Genomic DNA, 27,154 nt, shown 5'->3' with positions numbered 1-27,154 from the left:
ACTGCAGAAGGTGCTGATCTGTAAGGCAGCACAGTTGTTGCCATTCTTTCTTAACAAGCATTGACATGCTACCTCCTTATACCCTCAACGTCTCAACTCCCAGATGATCCAGCTAAAGTGTAATGATTTGTTTGGCTCTGCCAATAGCTATTGTTAATTTCCCTCCTTTCATATTCACTGTGCGTCTCTGTAATTTTCTGCGGAAAAATTGCAGATACTAGGATGAAATAACTTTTGTCAGACCCAGATAAAATAGGGCCAGGCCAGGCACGGTGGCTTACGCTTGTAATCCCAGCACTTTGGGAGGCCGAGGCGAGCGGATCACCTGAGGTCAGGAGTTCGAGACCAGCCTGGCCTACATAGTGAAACCCCCATCTCTACTAAAAGTACAAAAATTAGTCGGATGTGCTGGCATGTGGCTGTAATCCCAGCTACTGGGGAGGCTGAGGCACGAGAATTGCTTGAACCTGGGAGGTGGAGGTTGCAGTGAGCCAAGATCACACCATTGCACTCTAGCCTAGGTGAAGAAGCGAGACTCTGTCTCAAAAAAAAAAAAAAACAAAAAAAAAAAAAACAAAAAATGGCCAGGAAGGCATGAAGGAGAGGAACGTCATGCTTACATGTTTGAAGTAAGAATTGTTAAATTGGGCGTGGTAGCTCATGCCTGTAATCCCAGCACTTTGGGAGGCTGAGGTGGGTGGATCACCTGAGGTCGGGAGTTCGAGAACAGCCTGACCAACATGGAGAAACCCCATCTCTACTAAAAATACAAAATTAGCCAGGCATGGTGGTGCATGCCTGTAATCCCAGCTACTTGGGAGGCTGAGGCAGGAGAATCGCTTGAACCCAGGAGGCGGAGGTTGCGGTGAGCCGAGATCATGCCATTGCACTCTAGCCTGGGCAACAAGAGCGAAACTCTGTATCAAAAAAAAAAAGAAAGAAAGAAAGAAAAGAATTGTTTCAAAGGACTTTTTAAAAACTCTACAAGAAATCTTTTCTAGGGAGTGGGGAGGGATAGCATTAGGAGATATATCTAATGTTAAATGATGAGTTAATGGGTGCAGCACACCAACATGGCACATGTATACATATGTAACTAACCGGCATGTTGTGCACATGTACCCTAAAACTTACAGTATAATTAAAAAAAAAAAAAAAGAAAAAAGAAAGAAATCTTTTCTAGCCGGGCGAGGTGGCTCACGCCTGTAATCCCAGCACTTTGGGAGGCTGAGGCAGGCAGATCATGAGGTCAGGAGTTTGAGACCAGCCTGACCAACATGGTGAAACCCTGTGTCTACTAAAAAAATAAAATAAAAAAATAACCAGGTATGGTGGCACACACCTGTAATCCCAGCTACTCAGGAGTTGGAGGTTGCAGTGAGCTGAGATGGCGCCACTGCACTCCAGCCGGGGCAACAGAGCGAGACTCTGTCTCAAAAAAATAAAAATAAAAAAATAAAAGAAATCTTTTCTTCATCCTTCATGAATGTCCTGTCACAAGGTTTATCAGCAGGCGTTCTTTTTTTTTTTTTGTTCTGTTTAGAAATAGGGCCTCACTCCATTGCCAAGGCTGGAATGCAGTGGTGCAATCATAGCTCACTGTAACCTCAAACTCCTGGGCTCAAGCAATCCTCCCACCGCAACCTCCTAAGCACCTAGGACTAAAGGCATGTACCACCACACCTGGCCAAGTTGTTTTCATTTTTTCTAGAGAAAGGGTCTTGCTATGTTGCCCAGGTTGGTCTTGAACTCCTGGCCTCCAGCAATCCTCCCTCCTCAGCTTCCCAAAGTGTTAGCATTCCAGGTGTGAGCCATGGGGCCCAGCCTAGACATTCTTTAGTACTATAGTAATTCAGATAAGATGCTCTTGAAAGAACACTTGCCCAGTAATGGCAATGTCTCCCAAGTAGCTGGGATTACAGGTGTGCGTCACCACCACCGGCTAACTTTTGTATTTTTAATAGGGACAAGGTTTCGCCATATTGGCCACGCTGAGGTCGAACTTCTGACCTCAGGTGATCCGCCCCCTCAGCCTCCCAAAGTGCTGGGATTACAGGTGTGAGCCACCGCTCTCGGCCGCGTGTTTTGATCATAATACTTTGGTCTTTTTTTTTTTTTTTCGTAAATACTTTCCTCTTTTTTTTTTTTTTTTTTTTTTTTGAGATGGAGTTTCACTCTTTTTGCCCAGGCTGGAGTGCAGTGGCGTGATCTGGGCTCACTGCAACCTCCACCTCCCGGATTCAAGCGATTCTCCTGCCTCAGCCTCCTGAGTAGCTGGGGTTACAGGCGCCCGCCGCCACGCCTGGCTAATTTTTGTACTTTTAGTAGAGACGAGGTTTCGCCATGTTGGCCAGGGTGGTCTTGAACTCCTGACTTCAGGTATTTCACCAGCCTTGACCTCCCAAAGTGCCGGAATTACAGGTGTGAGCAACCGCGCCCAGGCTTTTTTTTCTTCTTCTTTTAGAGTCAATTAAGACTGGGAAAGCGAAAATCCTAGCGCTACTTGGGACCAGCAGTTATCAGTTGGTCGGAGGCTCGAAGTGGTGGTGCATGGCCGGGCTGTCTATGATTCTTAGGATGGGAAGCTTGACCTTGGCGGGCTCACCCTCTCAGCTGGGTCAAGGGGCACGTTCTCGGTGGCCTGATGACTGGGAGGGAGCGGAAGAGGGCGGGGCCGGGGCGGGGCCGCGGCGCCGGGACTGCGGGTGCTCGGCCAGAGCGCTCCAGCCGCTGGTCCCCGGGAGACCCTGTGCCCCTAAATCGCGGTCCACTGCGCGCGTCAGGTGAGTAGAGCGGCGGCGGGGAGTCGCGCTAGCGGTAGTAGAGGCTGATGTTGGATGTTGTCCCCACTCCTCTGACTCTTCCGCAGGCCAGGGGAGCACAGCGCCCCTAATCTTGGAGGGGCTTCCAACCTCTGGGGTCCTCCGGGGAAACGTGGGTTAGTCTGGGGTGTATCCAGGTGCCCTGTCCACTGTGGGCACTCTGGGGATTCCGGACCGAGGAAGGGCTCCTGGCGCGTGTTGAAAAAGTCGGCATCCCAGAAGGAAGATTCTGGGCAGATGGGCATCGGGGAAGGTAGTCCCCAAGCAATGGGACCGTTTCTGAGCACATAAGCGTATTCAGTGGGTGCTAACAAGCGCCTGCTTTGCCAGGCAACAGTGAGCAAAACCGGCTTTGTTGCCGGCCACCGGAAGCTTCGAGGCTGGGGTTCCGGATCTGGGCGCGCAATGACAAACTAAGCGCGGAGGACAGGGCCAGGAGCGCCCACCAGGGCGGCGATCTGGTGGGTAGGTGCAGGGCAATGGCTGGAAAGGGTCCCTGAAGCCCTGAGCAGAGACCAAAGGGCCGTGCGACTGCAGGAAGGCCATTTTGCTTGGCTGACAGGCGGAAAACTCACGTGGCTGGAGTAGCAGGGTTGGTGACGACAAGGGTGAATCCCACTAAGCATTGCAACTGTTTGCGGTGTGAGGGGTGAGGGGGATTCTCATCATTCTCAGAATTGCTGTGGATAAAGGGTTTTGGGTTGGAGAGAGACTGGGTGCACTCAAAGGACTGAAAGATGGCGACGACACATTCCCTCAGAGGATTTACATTCTGGAAGGGTGGGGACAGGCCCGGGTACAGATAAGCCCGCAGGCGGCCTCCAGCTCTTAACAGTCGAAAGTCTGATGAGTTATGCCCAGTCTCCTTCCTCCTCCCGCCGGCATGAGGTTTGGGGCCCTGTGGTTGAAGGAAGTTCATGGGAGGCAAACGTGCCTGGGCAAGCAACAGCCGCAGAGATTCAGTCCCCACGGGGGTTAGAATCCACACTTAGGGCCTCTGCCTACCGCCTCCAGCAAATGCCATCTTGAGGACTAGCGGCAGCAGTAGGTCTTCTCTGCCAGAGAACTGGAAGGCCAGGTTCTTGAGGGCACTGTTACTAAGGCGTTTTGTTTGTTTGTTTGTTTGTTTGTTTGTTTTTGAAACGGAGTTTCACTCTCGTTTCCCTGGCTGGTGTGCAATGGCGCGATCTCCGCTCACCTCAACCTCTGCCTCCCGGGTTCAAGCGATTCTCCTGCCTCAGCCTCCCTAGTAGCTGCGATTACAGGCATGCGCCACCACGCCGGGATAATTTTGTATTTTTAGTAGAGACGAGGTCCATGTTGGTCAGGCTGGTCTCAAACTCCTGACCTCAGGTGATCCGCCCGCCTCGGCCTCCCCAAGTGTTGGGATTACAGCCTGAGCCACCGTGCCCAGCCTTATTAAGGCTGTTTTGAAGTGCAGTTGGCTGGAAAGTGGAAGAATAATCCAAGATCTGCATGCCTCATAAAAGGAGTGCGAATGGTTTTGAAAGACAGGAAAGGAAAGGGAGAGAGAGGAAAGAGAGAGGAAGAAAGGAAGGAAATCAAATTCATATCCCAGGAATGCACCTTTCATGACAACATTTTGGAGATCCAATTAACTCTATTCCTTAAGGGCGTTTTTCCTTGCTGGTATTTTCAGTTCTATTAACACTTCTCAAAAAGTGAAAGGAAAAAATAGTCAACAGGGTTTTTTGGTCTTTATTCTTTTCTTTCTATCTCTAGTAAGGGAGATGTGGGTGAGTGGCCATCAGCAGGAAAAGGTGAGAGTTCAGCTCTGTTTGCATCTGAGCAGGAAATTTCCAAGGATGAGCAGGGAACTCCAGTGCTGGGCTCATTGTGAGCCCTGAATAAGTGATTGCTCTTGGGTTGTTAGCAGTATTCTTCACAAAGATCTGTGTATACAGTGGTTCCCCTTATCCACAGGTGATGTGTTCCAAGAGCTCTAGTGAATACTTTGTTTTTGTTGTTGTTTGAGGCAGAATCTCACTCTGTCACCCAGGCTGGAGTACAGTGGCACAGTCTTGGCTCACTGCAACCTTCACCTCACGGGTTCAAGTAATTCTGCCTCAGCATCCTGAGCAGCTGGGACTACAGCGTGCCACCACGCCCAGCTAATTTTTGTATTTTCAGTAGAGACGGGGTTTCACCATGTTGGCCAGGCTGGTCTCAAATTCCTGCCCTGAAGTGATCCACCGCGCCCCACCCCAGTGGATACTTTGAAACCATGAATAGTACCAAACCCTGTATACACTATGGTTTTCTTTTTCTATACATACATAATAATGATAAAGTTTAATTTACAAATTAGGCATGGTAAGAGATTGACAACAATAACTAGTAATAAGATAGAACAATTACAGCAATATATTGTAATAAAAGTTGTATGAATGTGGTATCTCTCTCAAAATAATTTATATTGTAAATCTTAGCAACCTCAGCATATGATTATTTTTTCTTTCCTTAAGACAAGAATTTTTACCTTTTTATTTTATGGCTTCTCTTTGCATATCTGAATTTCCAGCGTCTCTACTCTTGTGCTTTTGGGTCATTATTAAGTAAAATAAGGCATTCTTGAGCACAGGCAACTGCTATACTACAGTAGTCAACCTGATAACTGAGATGGCTAGCTACTAAGGAACTAGTGGGCAGGTATTGTCTGCAGTGTGGATATGCTAGTCAAAGGGATGATTCACATCCTGGGCAGGCCAGAGAGAAAAGGTACAAGATTTCATCACACTACTCAGAATGTCAAGCAATTTAAAACTTAGGAATTGTTTATCTCTGGATTTTTTTTTGAGACGGAGTCTCGCTCTATGTCCCAGGCTGGAGTGCAGTGGTGCAGTCTTGGCTCATGGCAACGTCCGCCTCCAGGGTTCAAGTGATTCTCCTGCCTCAGCCTCCTGAGTTGCTGGGATTACAGATGTGTGCCACTATGCCCAGCTATTTTCTTTTTGTATTTTTAGTAGAGACAGGGTTTCACCATGTTGACCAGGCTGATCTCGAACTCCTGACCTCAGATGATCTGCCTACCTCAGCCTCCCAAAATGCTGGGATTACAGGTGTGAGCCACTGTGCCTGTCCTCTGGAATTTTTCATTTAATATTTTTGAACCATGGTTGACCATGGGTAACTGAAGCATTGGAAAGCAAAACCATGATAAAGGGGAACTACTACATGTATTGAAAATCCAGATCACAGAATTGTGTGTGTGTGTGTGTGTGTGTGTGTGTGTGTGTATAATTTTGGTCATGGAAGAGATCTTAGAGAGTGTCTCCTTTATTCTCACATTTCTGATGAAACCAAGTCAGAAAGAATAAAGAGACTCACTCGAGGTGATCTGTGACAGATCCTAGCCTGGTTACCCCAGCTACATGATTTCCAATGGTACTGAGTCTAACATTAACATTAGGTTTAAACATTAACTTTTGTAGATCAAGAATGTCCACTTGTCCTTGGAAAATTATTTAGCATCTCTGCATTAGGTCCTTAAGACAGGGCCAGTAATTGTTACCTCATTGCTGAGAGCATCCAGTGGCACACTGTAGGTGTTTAGTAACTGCTGGCATTCCCTAACCAAATAAGGAAGCTGTTTCTTACCCTCCCTCTTGCTGATATGTTTTGTTTTTCTCTGACCTCAGGTTTCTAGAAGCAGGGTAGAACAGAGGGCAGACACCTAGCCCAGGCTGGTGTTGTTACTAAACAATGGCAGCTGGTGAGCCAAGGGTGACCAGGGCCCTGAACTCTGTGGCCCAGCTTTGAGGGAAGCAAAATTGTTCTCAACTGTGGAAGAGGAGAATTTGGACAGCAGAACAAAAAAGGAAGACAGCCTCTTGGAGCAGATACATTTGTCACAGGAAGCCACATCAAACCCTGGGGCCTTTGCTGGGCCTCTCCATCTGCCCAGTTACTGGGAGGTAGATAGCCCCAGGAAGGAATCCAGTCAGGCCTGGGCACCAGGCCAAGAGTGGATAAAGCTAGAAAGAGACACCACAAAAGAGAAGATGTTTGAACAGCTGAAGCCAATCGAACCTGTACAGAAGACGCTCCCATGGGTGGGCGAGGTAGCTGCCACCCTGCAGGAAGCCATGAAGAGAGATTGCTGGAGGGAGGCACGGGTGAAGAAGGTGAGGAGACTAAGCTAGAGAGAGGTGGGGTCCAGGTCCTGGACTCCAGAAGCTCTTTCATACATACTCCTGCCTGCAGGTCAAATGAAATCTCAGATTGTTCCAGACTGAACGACATCCAGAAAAAGGAGCTGCAAGACCTTTCTCCATCTCCCGCACCATCCTGGCATCCTTCATGGAGTACTTCCTGAAATTTTTTAGAGTGGCAGCATTTTTTCCTTCGCTTTGCTTTCCTGTTTATATTCTGCATATCTGCATATCCTCTTTCCTCTCCCCCATATCTTATCTTTCTCCCTTTCTCTTCATCTTTCCTTTCCTTTTTTTTTTTTTTTTTGAGACGGAGTCTCGCTGTGTCACCCAGGCTGGAGTGCAGTGGCGCGATCTTGGCTCACTGCTACCTCTGCCTCCCGGGCTCAAGCAATTCTCCTGCCTCAGCCTCCTGAGTAGCTGGGATTACAGGCATGCACCACCATGCCCAGCTAATTTTTGTGTTTTTAGCAGAGACCAGGTTTCACCATATTGGTCAGGCTGGTCTCGAACTCCTGACCTCGTGATCTGCCTGCCTCAGCCTCCCAAAGTGCTGGGATTACAGGCGTGAGCCACCGCGTCCGGCCTCCTTTCCTTTCTATACTTCACAGTTGCTGGCCTTGTGTCTGTCTTTTAATATTTCTCTCTTCCTTCCATGGTTTTATCTTTCTCTTAGGTTTTAATTCTCTGAATCTTGAGACTGGATGTTAATCTTGTACACACACACACACACACACACACACACACACACACACACACACATATATTTATATAAACTTCTTGAGTCTCTCCTGTTCTTCCAGAAGCCAGTCACCTTTGAGGATGTGGCAGTGAATTTCACCCAGGAAGAGTGGGACTGTCTAGATGCCAGCCAGAGGGTCCTTTACCAGGATGTTATGTCAGAAACCTTTAAGAATCTAACATCTGTGGGTAAGAGGCTGGGCTTCCCTCAGCAAGCCCCCTGTCCTAAGGGCCCTGGAACATCTGGTTTCCCTGGACAGGTAGATCAGCTTACAATTAGTTTCACTGACCCCTGGTTCTATGCTTTCCAGGTGTGAAAGATCTGAGTCACTAAGCTCAGAGGTAAAGACAAGAAATAATAGCCTGCATGAAGGCAAAGATAACACTTGTAACATGATGACAGTGTTCTCAAAATATGCAAATTTTTCCATTCATCAAACAAATATTTACTAAGTCACTCCTGAGAACCAGGTACTTTGCTAGTAGCTGGCCTTTTAATGTCTCCTTTCCGCATCTACATGTCCCAGGTTATGGTTCTTAAACAAAGGCTACAGGAGGTAGCCTGTTGTCCCCATCAGATGTGAAGGGGCCATACCTGGGACCAACTCAACTCTTTCTCATTCCCATACATCAGCCAGAATCTTTCTGCATAAGCCAGAGCTAATCACCAAGCTTGAGCAAGAAGAGGAACAGTGGAGAGAGTTTGTCCATCTCCCAAACACAGAAGGCCTTTCAGGTAAGAATTGCCAAGCAGGGAGGAAGGGGAAAAGGGCCCAGGATAGCCCCTGAAAGGATGGAGAGCTGATGAAGAGGATGAATGCTCTATAGATGCTCTCCTAGTGTACCTCTGTCCAGCCTGGTCAGACTTGGAGTTGAAAGAGAGCTTAATATCATAGGCTCAAGTCCCTTGACTTCAAGTTGAAGATCCAAGTTTCTCTCTCTCTTTTTTTTTTTTTTTTTGAGACACAGTCTCACTCTGTTGCCAGGCTGGAGTGCAGTGGCACAATCTTGGCTTACTGCATCCTCCACTTCCCGGGTTCAAGCGATTCTCCTGCCTCAGCCTCTCGAGTAGCTGGGACTACAGGCACGTGCCACCGTGTCCAGATAATTTTTGTATTTTTAGTAGAGACAGGGTTTCACCATGTTGGCCAGGATGGTCTTGATGTCTTGACCTCAGGTTATCCATCCACCTTGGCCTCCCAAAGTGCTGGGATTACAGGCATGAGCCACCGTGCCTGGCTGGCTGAAGATCTAAGTCTTTCAGGAGAAGTAGATGTCTTCAGTTTCTAGAGATTGAGAGATGACACGAAAGTTGCTTATGTCCATGATAGTGCTCTGATTAAAATGTTCTTTCCAAGAGAAAAGAGAAGCAAAGGAGATAGGTTTCATGCTGGGTTGGAGTAAGGGAGGCTTGTCCCTGGTAGTAAATAGTTGAGAGAGATATCAAGCCAGGCTGACTACACTTTTTGGTTTTCCAGGACAGTCCTGGTTTATACTTCTCATCCCAGCTTGATTATTAATAACACCTCTTTTCACCCTCAAGTGGCCCAGTGTTCATGATGCATTATTATGTGGGTGTCTGTGGATTGTCTATGGGAGTTTGAGCAATATTGAGAATGAGATAAGATAGATTTCAAGAAGTGTTGTTGTAAGTTAAAATTTACATTTCTGACAGTGTTGAAAGATTCCAGTTAAATTTTTATTTGCTTCTAATTTGAAAAGCCAATTTTTTCTTTTTTTCTTCTTATTTCTAGCCTATGAGGCCCAAGGGTAAGGATGAATGTGCTGGGTGGGAGAGCAAGGGCAGAGACAAGAAGTGTGTTAGGCTGAATGGAGTGCTGTGTTGGAGTTCTTCTTCCGCTGCTGCTGCTGCTGCTGCTGCTGCTGCTGCTGCTGCTGCTGCTTCTTCTTCTTCTTCTTCTTCTTCTTCTTCTTCTTCTTCTTCTTCTTCTTTTCTTCTTTTCTCCTTCTTCTTCTTCCTTCTTCTTCTTCTTCTCCTTCTCCTCCTTCTTCTTTTTCTTTCTTTTTTTTTTTTTTTGAGACAGAGTTTCACTCTAGTTGCCCAGGCAGGAGTGCAGTGGCACCATCTTGGCTCACTGCAACCTCCGCCTCCCGGGTTCGAGTGATTGTCCTGCCTCAGTCTCCCTAGTAGCTGAGATTACAGGCAGATGCCATGACGCCCAGCTAATTTTTGTATTTGTAGTAGAGACAGGGTTTCACCATGTTGGTCAGGCTGGTTTCGAACTCCTAACCTCAGGTGATCCGCTGGCCTCGGCCTCCCAAAGTGCTGGGATTACAGGTGTGAGCCACCATGCCAAGCCTCTGTTGGAGTTCTTACAGTGAATTTTGTGTTATTCTTCCTCATTCACTGTAGAAGGCAAGAAGAAAGAGCTTCGAGAACAACATCCCAGTCTGAGAGATGAGGGGACTAGTGATGACAAGGTCTTCCTCGCATGCAGAGGGGCCGGCCAGTGCCCCCTATCTGCCCCAGCTGGGTCTATGGACAGGACCCGGGTGCTTCAAGCATCCCAGGCTGGGCCACCCTTTTTTTGCCACACCTGTGGCAAATGTTTCAGCAGGCGCTCCTACCTCTATAGCCACCAGTTTGTTCACAATCCCAAGCTGACTAACAGCTGCAGTCAGTGTGGGAAGTTGTTTCGGAGCCCCAAGTCCCTCAGCTATCACAGACGCATGCATCTTGGGGAGAGGCCCTTCTGTTGCACGCTCTGTGACAAGACCTACTGTGATGCTTCTGGACTAAGTCGTCACCGCCGCGTCCATCTGGGTTACCGGCCCCATTCATGCTCTGTGTGTGGGAAGAGCTTCCGGGACCAGTCTGAGCTCAAACGCCACCAGAAGATACACCAAAACCAGGAGCCAGTGGATGGAAACCAGGAGTGTACTTTGAGGATTCCAGGCACCCAGGCTGAATTCCAGACACCCATCGCCAGAAGCCAGAGGTCCATCCAGGGGCTTTTGGATGTGAACCATGCACCAGTGGCCAGGTCCCAGGAACCCATATTTAGAACTGAGGGTCCTATGGCCCAGAACCAGCCATCTGTACTTAAGAACCAAGCACCTGTGACCAGGACCCAGGCACCCATCACTGGAACCCTCTGTCAGGACGCCAGATCCAACTCTCATCCAGTGAAGCCCTCAAGACTCAATGTCTTCTGTTGCCCCCATTGTCCTTTGACTTTTAGCAAGAAATCCTATCTCTCCAGACACCAGAAGGCCCACCTCACAGAGCCGCCCAACTACTGCTTCCATTGCAGCAAGTCTTTCAGCTCATTTTCCAGGCTGGTCAGACACCAGCAGACCCACTGGAAGCAGAAGAGCTACCTTTGCCCTATCTGTGACCTCTCCTTTGGGGAGAAAGAGGGCCTTATGGATCACTGGAGGGGCTATAAAGGCAAGGAACTGTGCCAGAGCAGCCACCATAAATGCCGGGTGATCCTGGGCCAGTGGCTTGGCTTCTCTCATGATGTCCCCACTATGGCTGGGGAGGAATGGAAGCATGGAGGTGATCAATCTCCCCCCAGGATCCATACCCCCAGGAGAAGAGGCCTAAGAGAGAAGGCCTGCAAAGGAGACAAAACAAAGGAGGCAGTGAGCATCTTGAAACATAAATAAATGGCCTTTCTGACTGAGCTCTTTCTTTGTGTTTGGTTTTCCTGAGGACTGACCTCTGGGGTAATGAGGCTGGAGTAGAGGGAGACAGGTGCGTGGATAAGGAAGGAAATACATAAAAGACAAGGGGTTAGAAGTGTGCTTATGAAAACTTGTATTATTATTTTTTATTTATTTATTTATTTATTTTTGAGACAGAGTCTTTCTCTGTCACTCCAGCTAGAGTGCAGTGGTGTGATCTCAGCTCACTGCAACCTCTGCCTCCTGGGTTCAAGCGATTCTCCTGCCTCAGCCTCCGGAGTAGCTGGTATTATAGGTGCCCACCACTATGCCCAGTTAATTGTTTGTATTTTTAGTAGAGATGGGGTTTCACCATGTTGGCCAGGCTGGTCTCGAACTCCTGACCTCGTGATTCGCCCGCCTCGGCCTCCCAGAGTGCTGGGATTACAGGCGTGAGCCACCGCACCCGGCCAAAACTCGTATCGTTATTAATTAGCACCTAGCTTGTTTGTTTGTGTCTGACCATCAAGTAGTAGTTGTTGAATAAACAGTGGATACTCTGATAGATATGAAGATAGGAGAAAAGGATGAGAGGAAGGAAAGATTCTGAGACCTGTGGAAGATGTGTAAGTAGAAGGAAAACATTCTAAAGCAGGCATGTTGCCCAGCTTTCGTTTTTGCTTGCCCAGGTCCCTAGTAGGCTGCCAAGACAAGGTGGAGCTCTGGCTAGTATTCTGTAGGTTTCTCCCCATCTCCAGGTTTGGGTTGGGGCTACTCATATCCTCACTCTTCAGCTCACTCAGCTCTCTCTTCAATGTTTTGCACTCTTCCTCTTCCTTCCCTTCACATGCCTTTCAGTTTTGCGCAATCAGGGCTGGAGTCTTGGAAGAAACAACCACCATTTGCAAAGTTACCATACTGTAATTTTCGGTGAGGAGATTCCTGGCCTCCAGTTCATGGCAGAGACCATCCTGTGTTGCTCTCCAGTACAGATGTCCTCTGATGGAGAGAGGGGCACCTGCCTGTCCTTAGCCAGAGAGGGCTTCCAGGTGGAAGACTGGAGAGAGAAATGGAAAGAAGGGTAATAAAAATGGGAAAATGAAGAGAAAAAGTAGATGTCAGAAGAAGGGAAATCAATTCTACTTGGAATTCAGAGTGTTCCTGAAAGTGCAAATTGGAATGTCCCCATAGCAAAGATGCCAGTGAGTGTGCAACTTGATGGATGAGATGTCCCCAAGGACAAATCCCTGGGCAACCAGGCTCTCCTCCACCCCTGCCAAGATGTGACATCACTCAGAAGGGATTTCCTAGAAGAAGGAGAAAATAACTTGAAAAACGTATGTCAGTAGTTTGTATCATAAAACCATTGAACTAAGGAGAAGAAAAGCCCTTGGGGTCATCTTGTCTCCATTCCTGCCTCAATGGTTGATCTGAGAGGTGAGGCACTGGGCAGTTGCTGTGGAATGGGCAATGAGACCAGCTAGGGTTGGATTCCTGCTTAGGGGCAGTGAAGGAGGAATAGATCAGGTGGCAGATAGGAGTGCCTCCAGCTTCTCTGCCACCTGTAAATGTGTCTCTAACAGCTGGCTTCTTTGCCCTCTACCTCCCAGGAGGAGTCTTCCCTCCACCCAGGCTCTCCAGCTCCTCCTTTCCTCTGGGAATGTGATCCCTCAATAGCCCGCCTCTTCCTCTTGTTGCTTCTGTCTCCCTTTCCTGGCTTTTTATTCTCTGCTTATAACAGAGAGAAGAGAACTTACGTAGCTCTTCAAGGAATTGCCCTGAAAACAAAAAGAAACAAATATGTGATTAGTGGAAGATGAATAGCACCTTCCCCACATCCTCCCTATGGACATTTGGAGTGACCCACACTGCCCTTTCCACTGGGGGATCCCACAGATCCAGTAAGTGGTTCTCTTCACAGTTTCTCAGAAGAGCCTGGGGTTGGGCATGGGGACAGAGGAATAAGGAAATTCCAGCTCCCCTAATCTTGAGTCCTGGTTCTATTCTCTTTTGGCTTCCCATTCAGAGCTGACTTGGTCCCCCACTATTTGGTGGTCTTGCCTGCTGCCCAGCCACTGCACCTGCTAGTCTTCGATGTAGCCAGTTGTAGCAGATGATCAAGGCAACCAAGGGTCCAAGAACCGGCACAATTACAAACAGGGTTATCTTCCAGCAGGGCACCCTCAGAAAGTGGGGATCTGAATTGTTCACCAGAACAAACAGGGTTAACATGTGTTCCCCCTCATGCCCCACCCACCTGTCTTTTTTGGTTCCTTAACCTGGGGTCCTAGAACACCAAAGGACTCTGGGGACAAAATTCAGAAAGTGCATGAACTTGGATGAGAAAAGTACTGCCTCCTTATTTTCAATAACTGGATTTAACATTTTCTTTCATTAAAAATGTAACAACTGCCAGGTGTGGTGGCTCATGCCTGTAATCCCAACACTTTGGGAGTCCAAGACGGGTGGATCATGAGGCCAAGAGTTCAAGACCAGCCAGGCCAACATGGTGAAACCCCATCTCTACTAAGAATGTAAAAATTAGCTGGGCGTGGTGGCACATGCCTGTAATGCCAGCTACTCAGGAGGCTGAGGCAGGAGAATCGATTGAACCTGGGAGGCGGAGGTTGCAGTGAGCCAAGATCCTGCCCCTGCACTCCAGCCTGGGCCACAGAGCAAGACTCTTGTTGATCCCACCAACACCCATTCCCCCAAGTCTTGGAAAAAACAAAACAAACCAAAACATTTTACAACTAACCACAATATGAGCAGTACCTGTGACTTAATTACCAATGGAAGCCAGAGATGTTTTCATTCCCATTAGAGTTATTGCAGAAATCTTGAAATACTGTTTATGTTTATTAGTATTTTGAAATTAAAGGTTATTGGGCTGGGCCTGGTGGCTCATGCCTGTAATCCCAGCACTTTGGAAGGCCAAGGCAGGCAGATCACCTGAGGTCAGGGGTTCAAGACCAGCCTGGCCAACATGGTGAAACCCCGTCTCTACTAAAAATACAAAAATTAGCAGGGCATGGTGGCATGCGCCTGTAGTTCCAGCAACTTGGGAGGCTGAGGCAGGAGAATCGCTTGAACCCAGGAGGCGGAGGTTGCAGTGAGCCGAGATTGTGCCATTGCACTCCATCTCAAAAAAAAAAAAAGAAAGAAAGAAAGAAAGAAATTACAGGTTATTAGACTTGCTGCTACATTACTTAATGTATTACTTTGGCTAAAGAAATATTTATGGCTGGGCACGGTGGCTCATGCCTGTAATCCCAGCACTTTGGGAGGCCAAGGCAGGTGGATCACCTGAGGTCAGGAGTTCGAGGCCAGCCTAGCCAACCTGGTGAAACCTAGTCTCTACTAAAAATACAAAAATTAGCTGGGTGTGGTGGCGGGCACCTGTAATCCCAGCTACTCGGGAGGCTGAGAATCGCTTGAACCCGGGAGGCAGAGGTTTCAGTGAGCCTAGATCGCGCCATTGCACTCCAGCCTGGGCGACAAGAGCAAAACTCTGCCTCAAAAAAAAAAAAAAGAAACATTTATGTTACTATATCACAAATGTGATTATCGGTTGATAACTGTATTTTAGTACAATGATTGTTTTTGCAATCCTATGTGTTCTATTTTATGTGTATATTTAAAAACATTCTGCAAAGGGGTCCTTTAGACTTCACTGGAGTGCCAGAGAGATTCATGGTACAAAAAGGAGTTAAGACCTTTCATAGTCAAGTCCTCCAAAACAAAGATACTATTCCTCCTCTTTGGGTGTGTAAAGATGTGTGTGTGTGTGGTCCACACACCGGTCTAATTTCATAAATCGTATGATAGAACTCTGTGTGCCAGGTGACAAGAGTAGAGTCACCTACAGCCTTGGGAGGAGGAGCTGTGAAGGAAGTTTGCTCAGAGAAGGTACCATCTGTGCCCTAATGACACCTTCTAGTGTCTGCAACATTTATCTAACAAATATTTGGGTGCTCTTCTGTTGCCATTATCTTTAGGCATTGGGCAATCTGCAGTGAACAAAAAGGCTAGAAACCATGTCCTTGAGGGGTCAATTCCTAGTGGGGCTTGGTGGCTTTTCTATTCCTCTATGAGGTCTTCTCTGATTAGTCATGTTCTGTACTCATGGAAACATCCTGAGTTTGTAAAGCAGAAATATAAGTACAGGTGATACAGTTGTGTCTTGTTTCTGTTTGTTTCACCTCCCCAACCAGACATCAGGTTTACGTGTAAACGATCTATTTACCTCTGTTTTGCCATTCCTGAAAAGAGAGATCATGTGCATAAGGAGTTAAACAGAATAAGATAACATTTTTGTAAAGTAGTTAGAATAGTGCCTGGCACATAAAAACAGTACATGAGTATTTTTATTATGATTTTACCAATCCTAAATGCAAATGACTTCTTATTTAAAGAAAGAAAAGAGAAGAGAGGAAGGGACCCAACCAGGAGCCAGGGGTCCTTGTTCCCCCAGGTGACTGGAACTAGAGTGAAATACCAAGTTGACCTGGGAGGGCCTAGACATGCCGGAACTTACCAAAAGTCCGGTGGAGATTCTCTGAAAGAGAAACAAATGGAAATGGATTTAGTAGGGCACTCAAAAAGGATCTTTTATCCTGAGTCTTTGTTATTTAATTACTTAAAACTTGTTCTAGGCACGACACACCCACTGTAGAGAAAGGGAAACTGAGGGGAAAACAGGGTATTGAGAGGGAGAGACGGTCCAAGAACGGGACCATTTCCGTTATGCCAAAAAACCAAAAGGCAAGAATTGGGAGAAACGATGACTGGAACTCACCTATCTCTGCTCGAAGTTTTCCTAAAATAGAAAAAGGCAACATTTTAGTTCCTGCATGTTCTGGCTCTCGGTAGGGACCCTCCCACACCCAGCGCCTGGGCCCCTTGTGCAGGCTATTTCTCTGCAGCCTGGAAACAACCTTAGGAGAGTAGGAAGAGCACTGGATTTAAAGCCAATGGTTGCGGCTCTTTCTCTAGCTATAGTCTAGATACAATAGCGAATAAAGAATGTGAGCAATGCTCCAAGCCAGCACAAGCATCCAATACATCCCAGCTGCTCTTCGCCCCTTTTCTTGGATTCTCAGTTCACAGAGCTGCTCCAGCCCACTGCGTTGCCACTTTGTTTATCTAAAGCCACTTCCCATCTGAATGAGGAGGGAGGAGCTGAACATTTAGTGAGCAGCTAGCTACTTTGTGACTGGATTTGTAGTAGGCACTTTGCATGACTTTAATCCTCCCTACAATTTAGGAGGGAGGATGTTTTCTCTATTTGACAGACAAGGCAACTGAAGCTCGGAGAATCTAAGAATTTTGCTATAGAGTTCAGTACCTGAGATGGAATTCAAACCCAGGCTGCCTGACTCTAACATTCAGATTCTTTCTGCTCAGCCATGAGGGCTGAAGGCCTTTTTTTGTGTGGAAGAAGTAAACAAGCAGGCATCTGGGATGAATTCAAGGTGAGAGAAAGGACTTTGTTGTTGATCCCACCAACACCCATTCCCCCAAAACATTCCCCATACCCTCCTTGCTACTTTCTCCTCTCCTCTTAGTAACAAATGGGAGGTGGGGCATGGGGAGGAGTGAAGACTCTTCCTGCTCTGGCATTGGGGAGACACTTGGTAGGAGGAGCAGGCTCAGAATGAAAGCTCTAGGCAAAAAAGAGGAGCTTCATCAGCAGCTGGACCTGAGTCCTCAGTGTTGAATGGAGAAGGAGGAAACAATTTTCGAATGCCTACTGTGTGGTAGAGACTTTCACTTCAGTATTTTTATTCAAAACTCCTAATAGCCTAGACCTGTCTGACTTTGAAGCTCACACTCTCCCAAGTTGCATGGAGCTGCTAGGTATGATACAGAGGCCCCAGCTCTACCACTTATAAGTTATATCGGTTTGAGTAAGTCACTGAACTACTCCTGGCCTCAGTTGTATCCTCTGTAAAATGGGGTTACTATATGCCATAGTTAGCTCATAGGGAAATGCTAGGTCCGATTATTCATATGAAAGCATTCTGTAAGATGTAAAACTCCTTCATCATGGAGTTATTTTTTTTCTTTATCACTCAATAGTGAGAACTTCTGAACCCAGAAGTCACTCACAAATACATGTTAAGTGGTGTAGCTCCAAGAAGCCAGCTCATTTAAAGAAAGGATCCTGATCCACCCACCCTCTGCCCTGTACCTCTCAGTCTGTACTGCAGGCAGAGGAAGACGAGGCCAACAGCGATCTGCAGGAGCAGCACAGGCAGCACCGCGAGGAGAACCAGCACTCCAGGGCTCACCCAGTAGAAAGGATCTGAAAGGCAGGACTGACATTTGACATTGTCCAGAGCTGAATCCCCAACACTCAGCATGGTGCCTGGGGCCCAATAAATCAGGTCAAATAAAGAAGTGAATATCATCAGGATTCAAAGAAGGTGACACAGAATTGGTCCCTGAGCTTAGCCCTGAAGGAAAAATGTTTTTTTTTTTCAGGAAATGCTAGTGATTTAGAATGACGAGTGGTTTAAAGTCAAGACTGTGTATTGGGTCAGGCTGGGGGAGTTTTAAGGAGCAGCTAAGGGACTTAGATCTGATCCTCAAGTCTGTGGGGGTGCACTGAAGGATTCCAAGCTGAGAAGTGACCACATCAGATTTAGCACCTACAGGACTGGAGAACATAGGGAGAAATGTTAAGAGACTGTGATAACAATTAAAGTAAAAAACAACATGAACCTGAACTAGGACAGTGGTAATGGTATAGGAAGTCAGGGGATTCAAAGCTTAAATAGTGAATAAAAAATACATATTTATTTTCAGTAAACTTTAAACTGAAATTTAGTGTTTATTTTAATTATGCTTGTAGGCGATACACCACAATAATATGAAGAGAACCTTTGACTTTGTCATCAATAAAAATCACAAATATTGGGCAGGTGCGGTGGCTCACACCTGTAATCCCAGCACTTTGGGAGGCCGAGGCGGGCAGATCGCCTGAGGTTGGGAGTTTGAGACCAGCCTGATCAACATGGAGAAACCCTGTCTCTACTAAAAGATACAAAATTAGCTAGGCGTGGTGGCACATGCCAGTAATCCCAGCTACTTGAGAGACTGAGGCAGGAGAATCGCTTGAACCCAGGAGGCGGAGGTTGTGGTGAGCCGAGATCTTGCCATTGCACTCCAGCCTGGGCAACAAGAGCGAAACTCCATCTCAAAAAAAAAAAAAAAAAAGAAAAATCACAAATATTTTCATGTCACATTAGAAAAGTCACAGAAATCTCAAACTATCACTTATGTTCATTACTATTTTGAAATTACACTAATTAATAGGGCCACCCTAACTCTTGTTAATTTAATATTTTGATAACTGTATTTTGGTATTAATGTTTTATTTGGTGTATTTAAAACATTCTTCTGGTTAGGTGTGGTGGCTCTCCCCTGTAATCCCACCACTTTGGGAGGCCAAGGCAGGAAGATTGCTTGAGCCCAGGAGTTCTCAAGGCCAGACTGGGCAACATAATGTGAGACCCTGCCTCTATGAAAAAAAATTAAAAATTAGCTGGGCATGGTGACACAAGCCTGTGGTCTCAGCTATTCAAGAGGCTGAGTCAGGAGGATCACTTGAGCCTGGGAGGTGGAGGCTGCAATGAGCCATGATCGTGCCACTGCAACCAATCCTGGGTGACAGAGTGAGACACTGTCTCAAAAAAAAAAAAAAAAAATTCTGAGATGGGGTCTATCAACTTCATCAGCTTGCGGAAGGTGCATGACACACAACAAAAGGTTAAGAGCCCTCTTCTAGAGCTTTTAAGAAGGTAGTTTACAGCGGGCACGGTGGCTCACACCTGTAATCCCAGCATTTTGGGAGGCCAAGGTGGGTGGATCACTTGAGGTCAGGAGTTCGAGACCGGCTTGGCCAACATGGTGAAACCCTGTCTCTACTGATAATACAAAAATTAGCCAGACATGGTGGTGCACGCCTGTAATCCCAGCTACTCGGAAGGCTGAGGGAGGAGAATTGCATGAACCTGGGAGTTGGAGGGTGCAGTGAGCCGAGATTGCACCATTGCACTCCAGCCTGGGTAACAAGAGCAAAACTCCGTCTCAAAAAAAAAAAAGAAAAAAAGAAAAGAAAAGAAAAAAGAAAAAGAAGGTAGCTTACACAGGATTCAGTAACTGAACAGATGTGCAGACCTGGAGATGTGGAGTAGATTGAGCAATGAGGGGGGGGGACCTTCACTTCTGTAGCTCCCATCTGTTTCCCATTCTAGGTCTGCTCCTCAGCATCCAAAAGCCCCACTCTAATCTCCATGTGCCATGCTGCAACTGAAGCCCTTTTCATCTTGATCTCTGCTTTAAGGGAGCTAAGTAAGGATAATGACATCAAAGGTAGGGATACATCACAGCTAATAACATTAAACTGGTCCAGGAGGGTTGCTTAGGTATAATTACAATCCTTCAAGCTGTAGACTAAGGCTCCTGTCTATCATTGTGTTCCCTAGGGGAAAATGCAGCTACCTTTACTTTCAAGTTCTTAATGGAAGTTACCTGTAGCAATGTGATTTAGTGAGTATGTACTTAAGGGTTTTTTTCTCCCAACCCCCCACATGTTTCCTTTCACAAATAATTAGAAAAGAGAGAAAAGCAGACATTATCAGCCTCCGGATGTAAAGCAACAAGAAGTATAGAGTATCACTGATGAACTATATTTGCCAAAGTAAATCAAACACAAATGTCATTGCACCTCCACATCTATCAGTTTACAGAAAAACACAGGGCATGGAGGACCGTATTACATAGCAACATGGGAATGTCGTCAACAAAATTCAGACCCTGGGAAACCCTAAGGTCAACAGGTGGGTCTCATTTGAATCTCGCTAAAAGAAACCAACTGTAAGAGTATATTTATGAAACAATCAGGAAAATTTGAACACAAACTGGGTATTTGATGATATTAAGACATTTTTGTTGAGTTTGTAAGATGTGATAATAGTATTGTGGTTATTTATTTATTTATATTATTGTGTGTGGGGAGGGGGGGCTTTTTTTTTTTTTTTTTTTGAGACAGAGTCTCACTCTGTTGCCCCAGGCTGGAGTGCAGTGGCATGATCTCAGCTCACTGCAAGCTCCGCCTCCCGGGTTCACTCCATTCTCCTGCCTCAGCTCCCAAGTAGCTGGGACTACAGGCGCCTGCCACCATGCCAGGCTAATTTTGTTTTTGTATTTTTAGTAGAAATGGGGTTTCACCATGTTAGCTAGGATGGTCTCGATCTCTTGACCTCATGATTCGCCCTCCTTGGGCTCCCAAAGTACTGGGATTACAGGTGTGAGCCACCGCGCCCGGCCTATTTATTTTTTAAAAAGTGTTCTTCGCTGGGTGCAGTGGCTCGCGCCTGTAATTCTAGCACTTTGGGAGGCCGAGGTGGGAGGATTGCTTGAGCCTAGGAGTTTGAGACCAGCCTGATCAACATGGTAAAACCCAGTCTCTACAAAAAATACAAAACATTAGCAGTGTGTGGTGGTGTGTGCCTGTGGTCCCAGCTACTATGTAGGCTGAGGTGGGAGGATGGCTTCTGCCCGGGAGGCAGAGGCTGCAGTGAGCAGAGATATGCCACTACACTCCTGGGTGACAGAGACAGATCCTCTCTCAAAATAAATAAAAAGAAAAAAAAGAAATGATCATGCTGCCTAGGATTTACCTCAGTAATTGAGTAGGGGAGGGTGGTAATGAGTGGGGAGCCGGTGAAGTGGGTGGTCCCTGGGTTGACAAGTGCTGCAGCAAGGTGGTAGGCACTTGGAGGCTCATTATAATATTATCTCTGGTTTGTATGTGGTTTTTTTTTTTTGAGACGGAGTTTTGCTCTTGTTGCCCAGGCTGGAGTGCAATGGCGCAATCTTGGCTCACCGCAACCTCTGCCTCCCGGTTCAAGCGATTCTCCTGCCTCAGTCTCTCAAGTAGCTGGGATTACTGGCATGTGCCACCACGCCTAGCTAATTTTGTATTTTTTAGTAGAGACGGGGTTTCTCCATGTTGATCAGGCTGGTCTCGAACTCCTGACCTCAGGTGATCTGCCCGCTTCGGCCTCCCAAAGTGCTGGGATTACAGGCGTGAGCTGCCGCGCCTGGCATTTGTTTTTATGTTTCATAATGAAGAATTTAAAGAAAGGATTAGAGACAACTAGTAATAAAATCACAAAAATGACAAGAAAAAAATAAGTAAAAAAGAGAAATTAGAAACTCTTCAGAGAAAGAGCAGAGGTAGTTACACCTGAGACTTGCAATAATACCATTACTTCATCTCATTCCTAAATTAGTCTCAACTTCCTGGCTCCGAAGCCTAGACAAAGCGTCCCTTATTTACTTGTAAAACAGTTTCTTAGGCATGCAGACGAAGAGGTGGGAACAGGAGGTTGGAATGTGGATAGCAACCCAAAAGAGAACTTTCTCCCCTGAGGCAAAGTCTTTAGCTGCTTTTCTTTTTGTCTTCCTTGTTTTTTTTTTTTTTTTTTTTTTTTGAGATGGAGTTCCACTTTTCTTGCCCAGGCTGGAGTGCAATGGCACGATCTTGGCTCACTGCAACCTCCGCCTCTGGGGTTCAAGCGATTCTCCTGCCTCAGCCTCCCAGCTGGGATTACAGGAATGCGCCACCACGCCAGGCTAATTTTGTATTTTTAGTAGAGACAGGGTTTCTCCATGTTGGTCAGGCTGGTCTCAAACTCCCAACCTCAGGTGATCCACCCGCCTCGGCCTCCCAAAGTTTTGGGATTATAGGTGTGAGCCACTGCACCCGGCTTGTCTTCCTTTTTTGGTGTGGTGAAACTGAGGGAGTTTGTTGGGAGAGGCAGTTACTGAGCTAGGAAGTTGTTGAGCAGGAAGGAGAAAAATCTGCAAACTGGAGAGGGTCTCACTATCAAACTTTTCGGCAAGTAGAATTTCCCCAATAAAAACAGCTGTATGAAGAACATTCTGAGACACATAAAGCTATTTCCATATCCCTGCAGGCAGTCTCTAGAAATAGTGCTTTGTTGTTCCACATACAATGCCATCTTCTGGTCCCAGCACTGCAATGGTCACTCCCACCTCCAAGATACAATAGTGATCAATTGTCTGATGTTTGCACTGCAGGTGGGGAGGAGGAAAAGGCAGAGGATCTGACCCCCAGGCTCTCAAAGCAGTTTAGTTCCTCAATTAAATAGCAAGTAATTTTCAAAGCTCCCCCTCCATCTGCTTCACCTTGTCCACATCTTAATCATCCAGCGATAGAGCAAAAAATATTCTCCAAAATCACCCATCATGCAAAACATGTTGAAAATGAAATTCTGAGGCCGGGAACCATGGCTCATGCCTGTAATCCCAGCACTTTGGGAGGCTGAGGCGAGTGGATCACCTGAGGTCAGGAGTTTGAGACCAGCCTTGCCAACCTGGTGAAACCCTGTCTGTACTAAAAATACAAAAATTAGCTGGGTGTGGTGGTGGGCACCTGTAATCCCAGCTACTCGGGAGGCTGAGGCAGGAGAATCACCTGAACCCAGGAGGCAGAGGGCGCCATTGCACTCCAGCCTGGGTGACAGAGCGAGACTCTGTGTCAAAAAAAAAAAAAAAAGAAAAGAAAGAAAAAAAAAGAAATTCTGCAATTCTACAGAATGAAATAGTGGAGGTACAGCCAAAAGGTGACATCTCCTTTCTATAATTATATTTAGACATTTGATTTACTTGCTTATCCACTAGGACCAAGCACAGGTGTGTGTGTGTGTGTGTGTGTGTGTGTGTGTGTGCTCACAAATACAGGGTTTTTTTGTTTTTTGTTTTTTTTGAGATGGAGTCTCGCTGTGTCCCCCATGCTGGAGTGCAGTGGCAGGATTTCGGCTCACTGCAACCTCCGCTTCCGGGTTCACGCCATTCTCCTGCCTCAGCCTCCCGAGTAGCTGGGACTACAGGCGCCTGCTACCACGCCTGGCTAATTTTTTTTTTTTTTTGTATTTTTAGTAGAGACAGGGTTTCACCGTTTTAGCCAGGATGGTCTCGATCTCCTGACCTTGTGATCTGCCCACCTCGGCCTCCCAAAGTGCTGGGATTACAGGCGTGAGCCACGGCGCTGGGCCCAAGGGTTTTTTTGTTTTTGTTTTTGTTTTTTTTAGAGACGGGTAGGGAGTGGGGGTGAAGGTCTTTGCTCTGTCACCCGGGTTGGAGTGCAGTGTTGCAATCATAGCTCACTGTAACTGCAACCCCCTGGGCTCAAGCCAGCCTCCCATCTCAGCCTCCTGAGTAGCTGCGAGGCAAACCACCATGCCCTAGGGTTTTGTTTTTGTTTTTGTATCCTACAGCAGCTTGCTCTTATCACTCAATAATACCTTATAGAAGGCCTCTAAACCATCTGGCCTAGTGCTAAAATAATCTTTTTAATGCCTGCATAATATTCACAGTATGGCTACCATTGTTCATTCATTCACTTACCTACTCAAAGGCATTGATTTTGATCCCAATTTCCTTGCTACTCTGAATAATGATGCAACAGACATCCCTAAGCATGAGTTTCTGTTTATTGATGTGTACATTTTTATGGAAATCATTCCCAGGACTGAGATGTTTGGGTTGAGGGATCTCATCTCAGTTGAGAGAATAATTGTTCTTGGCCACCCAACAGTTAATACCTAATATTATATGGCACTACTCACCTTCTACTTTCAATTCCATTGCTGCCTCCTCTTGGTAAGAATGATCTCGGAAGAAGCAGGTGAAACCTCCTTCATCTGAGAACCTTACATTCCGGATCCTGAGAGTCACCTTTCCCTCACCAATAGCATCTTTCAGCAGCTCTGTCCGGCCCCGATATTCAGGTGCCTGGTCTCCATCTTGGTCCTTGCCATTTCTGTAGAGATGAACCACCCTAGAGAAGGGGGGGCGGTACCACCCCACCTCCATGCCTGTAGCGTTCTTCCCAGGAGATATGCGACATGGCAATTCCACTTCATCCCCGACCAGAGCCCGGATAGGGTGTCTTGGTCCTATCACTCTGAACTGCCCTGTCCAAGACACCAAAAGGAAGAGATTTAAGGTCAGAGGGAACCTTGGCAAGCAAGCCTGTCATGAGAAGGGCTGCTTCAAAACAGGGAAGGAAGAAGACACTCGACTTTTAAATGACATTCTAGAGCCAGGGAGGATTGCAATTCTTCTTCTTCTTCCTTTTTATTTATTTATTTATTTATTTATTTTTTGAGACAGTCTTACTCTCTGTCGCCCAGGCTGGAGTGCAGTGGTGCAATCTTGGCTCACTGCAACCTCCGCCTCCCTGCATCCTCCGCCTCCCAGGTTCAAGTGATTCTCCTGCCTCAGCCTCCTGAGTAGCTGGGATTACAGGCACCTACCGCCGCACCCAGCTAATTTTTGTATTTTTAGTAAAGATGAGGTTTCACACTGTTGGCCAGGCTGGTCTCGAACTCCTGACCTCAGGTGATCCGCCTGCCTTGGCCCCAAAGCGCTGGGATTATGGGGCCACCACACCCGGCCTCAAGTTTCCTTCTTGAGAACAACAACGACAAAAAAGACTCTGGTTATAGAGATACTGTGAATGTCCTGGACAGAACATTTTAGCAATCATCTCCTCTCAGCATCTGCCCATCTTTTTGCCAGCTGTAGCCATCTCTGACTCTTCAGCCCAGCCTTTAGGTTCCCTCTTGGAATGTGGCGCAGCATCTTGAGGTTGAATCCTCCCATGGGCCTCCCTGTTAGGACTTGGCCAAATTGCTGCCTATTCTACCCTTAGAGGTTTTGCTTTTGTCACTCCATCTACTTTAACTGTCTCTCCATTACTTCTCACTATTCAGTCCTTGTTCATACCTTGTTTCCCAAATTCTCTTCTGAGATCTTCCACCCTGGGGATGGCTCTATTTCACTCTTCCTTCCCCTGTATCTTCCACCTCACTGTGGCTCCCGGACCCTGACCTGAAAAAGTTCCTTGTTTTTTTCTATGTGGATGTGTTTCTCAAGTCAGATTCTGAGCTACTAAGAAATAAGGCTGCTTTCTCCCCTAGACCTGGAGAGTGGATGCACTGTGCCTCTGTCAGTCAGGTGGCTCCCTGAGGATGGGAATCTTTCTGTTTATTTCTCCTCTGCACGTGACAGCCGGGTTCCTTTATAAAAACCTACTGGTGCCTGATTAGGCAGAGCAAAGTCTCAAACATGACAAGATATTATAATTCCACAAATATTTATTGAGATTTACTATGGACAGGCACTGCTAAGCATGTTACATATCTCATTTCATGTAATCCTGATGAGAACTCCAAGAGGTTGTTATTATTTTATCTCAATTTGAGAGGTGAAAAGACAAAGCTGGAAAGACAAGTAAGAAGTAGTTCAAGGAAAGCCTTGAGTTAGTCACATTAAGGAGTCTGGGTCAGACGCAATGGCTCATGCCTGTAATCTCAGCACTTTGGGAGGCTGAGGAGGGCAGACCACTTGAGGTCAGGGGTTCCAGACCAGCCTGGCCAACATGGTGAAACCCCATCTCTACTAAAAATAAAAAAATTAGGCCTAGCGCAGTGGCTCACGCCTGTAATCCCAGCACTTTGGGAAGCCGAGGCGGGCGGATCAGCAGGTCAAGAGATCGAGACCATCCTGGCCAACGTGTGAAACCCCGTCTGTACTAAAATACAAAAAAAAAAAAAAAAAAAAAAGAAAAAATTTAGCTGGGCGTGGTGACAGGCACCTGTAGTCTCCGCTACTTGGGAGGCCAAGTCAGGAGAATCGCTTGAACCAGGGAGGCTGAGGTTGCAGTGAGCCGAGATCATGCCACTGCACTCCAGCCTGAGCAACAGAGGGAAACTCTGTCTCAAAAAAAAAAAAGAGTCTGGACTCCATCTTGAAGGCTGTAAGAACCACCCACGGAAGGTTTCTGAGGAAGGGAGGCATGTCAGCAGGTCTATGTTTTAGAAAGATAATATAGCAACTTGAGGATGATTGAAGGAGCTAAGCCCCAGGAAACTAGCCTTTCTGTTTTCAGGGTCTCCCCAGGGCAGGAAAAAAAACATGTCTTACCTGCATAGCTGGAAGACACTTGGAGGAGGAGGAGGAGGAAGGAGCAGAGGCAGCTGGGCAGAGAGGGTCTCAATAAGCTTGCCATCTCTACTGTTCCTGGGGACAGAGAGCCCCCGCAGCAAGGTCAGGCCAAGTGGAGGCCCTTGGGGTGCATGTCCCCTTACTGCTGAAAAGCCCGAGGGAAGATCTTGGAGGGCAGTGCTGCCTGGGCCCTGCCTCCACTCCGGTAAGTGCTGCAGCTGTGCCCGCAGAAACAGCCCCACGTCACCCTTGCCAGGCACTCACACAAAAGGGCTACAGACTGAGGGGATGACCAGGGTTTGCCTTCCCCACCCCCCCAGAGCAATGGAGCAGAGGCTGCCTGGTACAGGGCTTTCCTCCCCCACTCCCTCCTGGAGATCCAACCTTTGAAGGGTCTTCTAGGGGCTAATCAGTGGGGAAGGGTCACTTACAGGACCTTAGGAAGAGGCTTGTTCATGGAATATGTAAGGTTCCTCCAATCCACCCCAGCCCTACTGACTAGTCAAAAGAGAGAAATTATTATTGGTTCTTAAAAAAAGAAAGAAAACTTAGATTTCTTTTTCCTGTTTCTATTATCTCACAACTGTCATCACCAGACTCTTCTTCTTGATGTCTAACCTCCCTTTCTTCTACTGCGAATCCAAACTCTGTTCTGTATGTTTGTATATGTGATAGGTCACTTGGAATTTGTTAGTTTCTTGTTCCCAAAGAATGTTTTTAGGGAAGTCATGAGATGAATGT

At 46.8% G+C, this 27,154-nt stretch overlaps 3 protein-coding genes across 10 annotated transcripts; 2 read left to right on the top strand and 1 right to left on the bottom strand.

Moving 5' to 3' along the window:
- The first annotated feature begins 6,566 nt into the window (after positions 1–6,566).
- Positions 6,567–10,079, top strand: LOC100977775 (zinc finger protein 707). Its single transcript, XM_063605230.1, has 3 exons — positions 6,567–6,967; positions 7,798–7,924; positions 8,370–10,079. The coding sequence occupies exons 1-3, from the start codon at positions 6,845–6,847 to the stop codon at positions 8,522–8,524; spliced, it is 405 nt and encodes a 134-aa protein (XP_063461300.1). The 5' UTR covers positions 6,567–6,844; the 3' UTR covers positions 8,525–10,079.
- On the top strand, positions 10,079–12,456 carry LOC134730584 (zinc finger protein 57 homolog; the record flags this gene model as incomplete). The annotated part of the gene is made up of 1 exon (XM_063605229.1): positions 10,079–12,456. A coding segment is annotated over one exon (1,290 nt), but the record flags the coding sequence as incomplete, so codon positions are not given.
- On the bottom strand, positions 11,496–26,688 carry MOG (myelin oligodendrocyte glycoprotein). 8 transcript variants are annotated; one of them, XM_003829726.4, is made up of 8 exons: positions 26,393–26,684; positions 24,031–24,378; positions 17,559–17,672; positions 16,164–16,184; positions 15,903–15,923; positions 13,447–13,563; positions 13,123–13,143; positions 11,496–12,672 (listed from the first exon to the last, which is right to left on the bottom strand). In XM_003829726.4, exons 1-8 carry the CDS (start codon positions 26,475–26,477, stop codon positions 12,659–12,661), a joined length of 741 nt encoding a protein of 246 aa, XP_003829774.1. In that variant the 5' UTR covers positions 26,478–26,684; the 3' UTR covers positions 11,496–12,658. The 8 variants fall into 8 exon arrangements, 6 of the variants coding, with proteins under 6 accessions (XP_003829774.1, XP_003829775.1, XP_034817564.1 ...); XM_003829727.4 differs by having other exon boundaries at positions 11,496–12,422; XM_034961673.3 differs by lacking the exon at positions 13,447–13,563 and having other exon boundaries at positions 26,393–26,685.
- Positions 26,689–27,154: the final 466 nt, after the last annotated feature.

The sequence above is a fragment of the Pan paniscus genome, chromosome 5 (assembly GCF_029289425.2).
Source record: "Pan paniscus chromosome 5, NHGRI_mPanPan1-v2.0_pri, whole genome shotgun sequence".
Classification (NCBI taxonomy): Eukaryota; Metazoa; Chordata; class Mammalia; order Primates; family Hominidae; genus Pan; species Pan paniscus.
The sequence above is the reverse complement of the archived record's forward strand: the minus strand, read 5'-3'. Positions and strand labels throughout refer to the sequence as shown.